A 9,024-nucleotide genomic window follows, 5' to 3' on the forward strand; every position below is an offset into this window, starting at 1 on the left:
AGTAAATTAGTTAAATATAGATATACATAGTACAACACTTACCATACGTTCAATAAAATTGCGCCACTTTTTGCTGGTACTGTACATTTGGAAATCATTGAAAAACACAGGCCCCGATAATGTTGATGGCAAATCCGGAAGAGTTGAATCCAGATTGAATGCTGTGCGGCATTTTTCTAATAAAGCTTTCATCACAGGCATTAGAAACGAATATTCTTCGGGATTGCCAACTAAAAAAGAGAGAGAACGGCACATGAAAATTTTTCTAAAAACCCACATCTTTCTTTCTTTCTTTCGCACCTTCAATAGCATTATCTAAAGCCCGATTTATACTGTACAACAAATACGATAGTTCAGCCGGATCCTCAGTGGATCGACTTTGGAGAATTGCATGCAATTTGGCCGTTGCCATGGCCACAATACTAGGATTCGGATGATGTGAACACTTGAGCAGTATACCCAGACACAAACGTATCATATCAGACCAATCATCGGATGAGCCCTGCTGAAAGATCATAAGTGCATCGAGAAGAGCCAAAACACCGTCAAGTAGTTTGGTTGAGCACTTTTTCGACTCATCTTCATTGGAGCCAAGTACGATAAGTTCATAGACCATGCGAAGAATATTTGAGGCATTTTCCTGATTAATCAATGTCTGACTGCCATGTTCAGCCAGATCAAAGAGTGAGGCTTGAACGGCCATTTCTAGGATGCGTAGACGCAGAGACAAATGCGAGGTAATGAGCTCATTGTTTAATGCCAATAGATTAATACAGCCAAGGACCTGTCCACGCTCTTGCCAGCATTGGGGATGCTCATTTGGAATGCCGCGCCAGAAGATATTGAAAAGTGTATTGGTAATCAAATAGACCAACTGTTCCTCTGTATCTACATCGCCTTCCGAAACAAAATCAAAAGCAGCTGTGCTCTAAAAGAAACAATGTTGTGTGTAAGTCAAGAAAAAGAAACATAGTCTACTGAAATTTACCTCCATGGAGTCACTACTCTTGGGCGGCCTGTTCGGTGATTGGGTTGAGCTCTCAGAGCTTAGGGATTCAGCACGTTGGACTGGGAAATTCTGACTTGGTGGTGGTGCATCTGTGCTATCTACAGAGCTGCCCTGAGTTAAAGACTCAAATGTATCTTGAATGTCATGCGTTGTTTGGCGTATAACCGAAAAGACACTATTGACATTTTCCACAACAGCTCCAGATACAGACTCGGCAAGCTCTGTTCGGGGAATATTAGCTAAAATTAGTTCGATTCTTCATTAATTAGATAAAATATAAACACACACCTTTAATTTCTGTCTCAATTACTGAGGCCGCCTCTGTGACGCTAGCCTGAATCTCATTAAGTATTAAACCACTGTCGCTTTGCTGTTCATCCTGTTGCTGCTGCTGGAGTTGAGCAAGCCCAATTTCTTGATCCGAAAACGTAATGAGATCCGCTTGGGCCAAAAAATTGGAATTGTCTTCCAGTAAAACATCCATATTAATACCAAAACTGCGACGTTTTTTCTTCATCTGGCGGAGCCATACTGATGGGTTTACGTATTAGCAAACGGGCAATGGATTCCTGCCAGCCCGTTTGCTTGGCAATGGCCGCTACGGATTGCTGCTTAACAAATGTGGTCTGTAGCAAACGTTTGGCCACCTCAACCTTCACTTGAATGCCACAATTGCTAACATGATAGACAAGAAAGATGAGACCAACATAATCCGGCTGCATACCGAGCATTTCGTCCAGCATATGAAACAATATGATGGAACTCAGTGAAATGGGTGTAATGAAGGAAAAGAATCCCGGGAACATGCTCTGCTCACTACTTTGATCATAAAGACGCAAAACTTGCTTATATTTCTGATGAACTCGCGATGTGGCCAACAATCCGCTGATAAACTAAAAAAAAAAAAAAAAAACAATCATTAAAAATATTTCAACTTTATTTTAATATTTAACTTTACTTACCCTTATGGCTGCTTCCTGAATTTCGCAGGTGTAGCTCTTGTCAATGAGAAAATTATAAATTAAATTGGCCGATTGGGGTTCATGAAGCAGCAGAACCATCTGATCTTTGCAGTTCTTGCCACGCACATAGAAAGTCATCATCTCAAGAAACTCCACTAAGACAACATCTTGTCGCACGGATGCTAAAAAAGGCTATCATAGCATTGACCTCCTTGATATTGACATCCTTTTGCAGATAGAATCGCACAATGCCCAGTAGCGTAGCTCTTATAGTCTTAGCATCATCGCTAGATAAATTCTCCGGTGTGGTATAATATTGCCGGACTACATCTAACACAAACTGAACACCATAACGCCGGCGAAAGAATTTACGATCGTTTTTAATCATGGCACTTAGATACTGGACATGCCCCAGCATAATTTGAAACTGCAGGCGCGACCAAATGGCAAAGTCAAAGACAATGTGTGCGTAAAGAGCATCCAACAGTTGTCCTCCCCTTTCCGCCTTGTGTCCTTGCAACGATTCCATAAGCAAATGTGTGGACATTAAAGCATTCACATCGAACATCGAGGGCGGACAACGTTGCAGCATTATGCCGATGATAGCAAGACTATCCTCACTTAATAACTGCTCCTGATTGGGCTCGTGATCATAGGTTAAATAGCGTAGCAAACATAGAAAACTTGCCAATGGATTTTGTATCATTTTCCATTCGGTATTCAAATTAGATGACAGCACTTCCCAATCTGTAAACTCTTCGGCAGTGGGTGTGGATGATGACATGGACTCTTTGGTGTCAACGCCAATGGATATATCATCGGTTTGGTCAGTTACCAAACGATGTAATATAGGCAATATTGCATTAATTCCACCAATGCTATTGATTGTCTCTTGAATCTTAACAATTTTGCAGTGTTGGGCCATTATTCTGCCTGGATACCGACTACCGGGGATTAGATCCTGACAAGTGCCATGCCATACAGCACCCGGTGCATAGCAGAAAACGAAACGAGATGTCAGCTCAAGCAAATCGTTCTCCTGTGAAAATATCGAACTAAAGTTCATGCCGGCATCGAATATATTTTTAAGACTCGTCGTTGACTCGGCCAAGAGAACACCACCCAAATGTCCCTGCAAGCATGTCTGCTCCCCAAAAACCGTATCCTGCATACCGATGGGGAAATTCTTGACATTAGGATCAAAAGCTGTTTGCGCTCGCATCGGCAAGGTGAAATAATTAGAAACCTTTTAATAACAAAAATTATAGACATAAGAAATGAGAAAAGTTAACTTTTACTTACATTCGCTGATAGTGTACGCTCTAGAAGACTGGGCAACATTCCTTTGGCACCCTTGGACTCCTGAGCCGTAGGCTTTGTGGTTACTAGATCACCGGGCTGAGGAGTTGTTGCCACACCACCAACGGAGCAAAATGTAAAGGGCTCATTCAACGATTGCATTTTAAGTGTGGCGCTTAACTTTTGTACAAAATCCACATAAATATTTATCTGACTATAGGAAAATGGTCTTTTTGGTGGTGCTATGACAACAGTTAGATAATGCCATTGCCCATCCATCAGTGTCTTTGTTGCCGTCAATGAGGTAAGATACTCTCGTTTAGTTAAAGCAGCTACCACCACATTGCCATTGGGCTGAACAAATATCTCATAGCCGCATCCACTGGCCGTCTGTAGAATAAGCAACATACGCCTACATGTGGACTGTGACTGCTGCTGCTGCTGTTGCTCATCATTGGGCTGATTGAATCGCACCACAATATGAAATATAAAGCCATAGGTACCAGTATTTGTCCAGTTTCTAATGTCGGGCACAGTGATGCCATCCGAAGGTTGTTCAATCGCAAAATACTCTACACACGAGTTGCTCACTCTCAAGCTTTGCAACGCTATCACAACGAGTGTCTGAAAAATTGGCAAAATCAAACATACATAATGAAAAATCGAATAAAGGAACTAACCTGTTGCAGTTGCTTTATCTGTGTAAATTTTGTACCCTTGCGAAGCAAGGCAAATATACACTTAAGCTCCATGGGTAAAATGCTAAGCTTACTCAATTCCTCAATCAACTTAATCAAATTTAATATGCAAGTGTCCGACAATGCTTCTGCCTGCATAAGACAACCACAGACCGCTTTGATGACGCGATAATCACAGGCCATAGATTTTCTATTAGAAAATGGAGATGATATAGAAATAGGAAAAGTTCATTGAGAAATCCTTTAGGATCTAATCAGAGACTCACGTTGCATAATTAAAGGTGCAACCTCTGAGCACCAATGTGCTCACATGCAATTGTTCTTGCTCCTGAAGTGCTGGTAACCAAAGCAATAACTGCAATACCACTTCAGGCATCCCAAGTTGATGCTCCGTTTCATTGTATCCCAGATGATAGCAGGCATTCAATAGCTCTATTGTAGGAGCATTAAATTCTCTTAAACTTTTAAAGAAACGTTCAATGCGCTCTCCATCACGGAATTGCTCAATAGCTCGAGGAGAGCTACGCGTCAAAGTGGTCAATGCCTCTAATGTGGAGCACAAAGAACTTGTATGACAGACATGCCAGTTCTAAAAACAATATAGAAAATGCGAATTAAACCATAGATTGAGTTTCCAAAAAGACTTACCTGTATTAGCTTTGGCAAACTTGTGAGTATTTCCAGTAAATTGGTAACTGCAATGGCCTCATTAACTGCTTCCACTGTAGACTTGCCATCTAGGAACAATTTGACAGCTGTAACCGTTGAGGAGAGGGCAGACATATCGATGGTTCCATCCTCATCATCGGCCTCATCGCTAGCTATGTCAAAGTTTGGATCACCGCTGTCAAAGTGTTTGGTGGCCAATAACTTTTGCAGAGCATCACAATAGAGCTCGATAAGAGTTACTAAATCTATTTGGCGCTATTTAAAGAAAACAAAAAAGTTATTCAATTGCACATACTTGATAACAGTTTTGAAAACACAATATACTTACTTCTTCTGGACTAGATTTTTGCAGTACAATTACCATTAAAGCATAACAATTGAGGGCAGCATTACGCAAACTTTTTGGACTCTCCCACCGCCCCAGTATATTCATTATAATGGATACCGTTGCCGGGCATATGGCCCTCATGCCATTACGCTAACGCAATGATAAATAGCAAAAAGATTTATATGAGATAGATTCAAACAATGCATAGAATATTAGACTAATTGTCAGCATAAGAGTAGCAAAATTATTTTAGATTATATGAGGATGACTGACACGAAAATTTACAAAGTACAATATTTACAAAGGGAGAATGTTATTCCACCACTCACCAGGTTATCACAGTCTAGAAGCTGCTTATCACCCAAGCAGGGGGCATTTAAAGATGTTAGAGCGTTAGTATTTCTATTCGAGTAGGAAGTCGAGATCGCGTTTAAGGATTTCTGCAAATTTGTTTGTTTATATATGTATATATATATATGTATACATGTATGTATGTATGTATGTTTATATGCATGTTAGATCGATTCGTTTTCGGGGCATCAAAAGAACAGCCAATCAAACAAAATTAAAGTAAACAAAAATTTACCAAGAAACCATACCGAATTTTCTTAAAAACTAATAATAATCATAACAAAGAAATCATTTCAAGGGGGCAATTTTGCTGAAAAACCAAAAAAAGAAATATGATAACTCGTTAGCGACTGATTCCAGCCCCTATAAAGCATATGAGGAGGCATATGTATATACATGAATTTAGCTCAACTTCTACACAAATGTTGAAAACTTTATCAATTGATTAATTACGAAAGCGTTGTAAAAAAGTCATTTCGATACAAACTACCACACTTCAAATGCCTAATCTTGATTAACTTAGATTCTTTGGTGGCTATATGTATATAGTAGGGAATATTACTCGGACAGATAGAATGATACTGCTGTTGTATATACAGTCGCAAAACTGCTTCCATTTACTACTTTGTTACATACATTCTAACGACTTTAATAGACGAAAACAAGTTTTAAAATATAAATCACCACACAGAAAAGGAAATAGAAAAGTAATAAAAAAAAAAAAACAGAAAATACGAAAAGAAACAGAAATGGGAAGCCATTAAGGCTTTACCTGAGAGCCGCATACAACGGCACCAAGAATGTTCAGGAGACTTTCACCGATATCGGCAAACCTAAGTACTTGTTCCTCCTGAAAGCAATCTGTAAATTATGAATATATTATTGAATTGAGTAACAACATGGATGATCAAGTGTTTTTGAATTGGTCATAAACAAAATATACACATAATCACAGAATACGATAATTATTTATAAACATATGTGTGTATCATCTGTTTTATTGCATTCCACTTATGACCATATCAAATGACATAATGCAAAGAGTACTACAAACCATATATGAAGGGCACAATCTCTACATGAACCGAATGTGGCTTATATGGGAGACGACTGTAATCGGCCTTATGGCCTCGTAAGAAACTACGCCATGTCAGATACGGATCGTACATGACCTCCAAGAATGCCGAAAAACTACAAAACAGATGACTCATAGCCGCCGATATTTGCCGTTTTTCCATTTGCTATAAATATTCAAATAAACATTAGGTACATATATGTAAACGATTAAGGGTTTTTTTTTTATTGTCTTACCTGTTTAAATACTTTAGAGAGTATGGCTATTAGATTTGGTTTGTACTCGTATTTAATGATGGCCAATATATTGTCAAAGTGCCGGCAAATAATTACTAGACACTCAATTAATATGGCTACTTGTTCGATAGTTTCATCCGTCGGTCCAGTCTCGGCCGTATCAATGGAATCCCGGGCCACAATTATGAATTTGCCAATGGCTGGCAATAATTCGTCCGGCAAACGTCCCAAATGCGGCCCACTGTCTGGCTTGACTTCATGCCAGAGTGGGCAGGTGTCGGCCTGAAAGTCCAGTTGCAGCTGACTGCGCCAAATGGCCACAAAGCGAGCCACAAACTCACGAAAGTATGTCTCATCATTCTAATTCCAGGCAGGGAGAGTGTTTGTGTGTGTGTAACAGAGGAGTGAGAGAGATAGCAAGAGATGAGAACAAACGGAGATGAGTGGTAAGTAGTCAGTGGTCTGTCAGTTAAGTAGAGCCTGCGCCTACTCTGAATTACATAAGCATTGCAAATGTTATTCGATTTCGAGTTATATTTGTTGCACGTCTTCGTCTTGGGATGATTAATGCCTCAAATATTTCCCATTGTAGTTTTGTACCTACATACACATACATACATACGTATGTATGTACATACGTAGACCAGGCCGGCAGCAGTGAGGCTACATGGAGATGCCAATGCGCCGCTATTGAAGGTGTCCACTCCTGACCACAACGGGCTTACCTTCGTTGTGTACTGCACCCAAAGACTGTAGATGTCCTTCTTGTTATCCATATTTGTGTCTTGTCCTCACAATTTCAGCTGGATCGAGTATGTGTCATTTTTATGTAAGTATTTAATAAGATTCTTGCGAGTATCTAAATCCACTGGCAGATGGCTATAAAGCTATCGGCGGTGACTCGGCTTCGTCTGGCCTGGATTTTAAGCAAGGCGATGGAACATATCCCCAAATATTTCAATACTTTTAAAGTACAACAAATAAATAAATAGAATAAACCAACTGGACTTGTTTTCCCCGTATAGCAACAGCTGATTAGAGATGGGCGTAAACTGTGTTTTCTGCGATACACATACAAATTTGCCATGGCAACAGCTGTTTAGAGATGGACAAATATATCGTCTACCAAACAGTGTTGGCTTACTTTATTCCAAAACGTTTGCCAACACTGTGTTGAAAGTAAATGATTTCAAATTCACAACAATAAAAGTTTCTGTTATAAACTTAAATATTAAATCTTATTATAATTTTATTCAAGATAAATTAGCAATTAAATGTTGTTCATAATTCCAGAAACTGATATTCCGATAGGCCCGGACAACCAACCGATTGCAAGATTTGAAAAATATATGTTCTTACCTGTGTTTAAAATATTTTATTTTATATTTAAATTAATATTTAAAGCTTTAAAATGCAACAAACTACATCTGATCCAGCCGAAAATACACGGCCATGGAATAGGAACAAGATTTTTTATATTTACCAATAAGTAAAAAATTAAAAATTCCAAATATATGTTTTAGCGATCAGTATTTGGTTTTTCTTCTGGAATTTGTTTGACTAGACAAAACATATTTAAATTGGTATATTAAAATGAGGAGTTAAAAACATAATTTGTTTTTCCTATTATTTATAATGTGCATTATTGCAATTTATTTAAAATGTATTTGAAATCCCCACCCTATGAAATAATATTATAATTGCGGTTACCAAGAGAATCATACTGATCCTTTATAGTCAAGGCTCAAGGATATTTCATTCTAGGCTGGGATTATGGCATTAGTTAATCACTTAACATCTTCCAGACTATTAGTATTTCAATAGCCTCAATAAAAATAGAGATAAAAAAAACAAAATTTTCAAGAATAAGCGTTCAGGATGGAAAAACGATCTATGATAAAGTCCCTTGAGCCGACGTTTATGCCATAAAAGACCATCAGTTTGAACGGGATGGCATATGGGTGAGAGTATTATAATTTTAAAATTAAAGGACAATCAAACAAGTAATTCGAATCGTTGATAGGCTGCTAAATGCGTATTTATTTTAAGATTTTCTTCTTTTCTTTGTTCGTTTCAGTTTTTTTTTTTTTTTTTTCATTTTTAAATTTTGTTTTTTTTTTGTTTTTTGCTTATCAATTCTAGTAGCATTTGGGTTTGTGTTTGTTTTACATGATATTTAGCTAATAGTTGCGCTTAAGTGTTTGCTTATCAATTGATTTCTTTATTTGTTATGCAAAATTCCTCTCGTTTAAATCAAACTATTTTTTTGGTTTTGTTTTTTTATGGTGTAGGTTGCAGATTTATCCTTGATAGACTAGTTGGACAAGTGGACATACTTATTGATAGAGTTACCGATGACTAGGCCAAGTTTTAATTTTGTTTTTTTTTTTTTTTTTT

The 9,024-nt window shown here is 38.1% G+C and overlaps 1 protein-coding gene across 1 annotated transcript in view; it reads right to left on the reverse strand.

The window, feature by feature from the left end:
- LOC137580097 (neurobeachin-like protein 1) overlaps window positions 1-7,663 on the reverse strand; it is a 32,709-nt gene extending 25,046 nt beyond the window's left edge. Inside the window, 17 exon segments of the mRNA XM_068294010.1 lie at window positions 43-230; window positions 301-928; window positions 989-1,230; window positions 1,298-1,517; window positions 1,519-1,902; window positions 1,972-2,160; window positions 2,162-3,217; window positions 3,274-3,894; window positions 3,951-4,158; window positions 4,235-4,557; window positions 4,617-4,892; window positions 4,966-5,115; window positions 5,295-5,405; window positions 6,089-6,177; window positions 6,371-6,557; window positions 6,628-6,987; window positions 7,353-7,663. Coding sequence (XP_068150111.1) covers window positions 43-230; window positions 301-928; window positions 989-1,230; window positions 1,298-1,517; window positions 1,519-1,902; window positions 1,972-2,160; window positions 2,162-3,217; window positions 3,274-3,894; window positions 3,951-4,158; window positions 4,235-4,557; window positions 4,617-4,892; window positions 4,966-5,115; window positions 5,295-5,405; window positions 6,089-6,177; window positions 6,371-6,557; window positions 6,628-6,987; window positions 7,353-7,403 — 5,283 coding nt within the window. The 5' untranslated portion in view covers window positions 7,404-7,663.
- Window positions 7,664-9,024: the final 1,361 nt, after the last annotated feature.

The sequence above is a fragment of the Drosophila tropicalis genome, unplaced genomic scaffold, assembly GCF_018151085.1.
Source record: "Drosophila tropicalis isolate 14030-0801.00 unplaced genomic scaffold, ASM1815108v1 contig_805, whole genome shotgun sequence".
Taxonomy (NCBI): Eukaryota; Metazoa; Arthropoda; class Insecta; order Diptera; family Drosophilidae; genus Drosophila; species Drosophila tropicalis.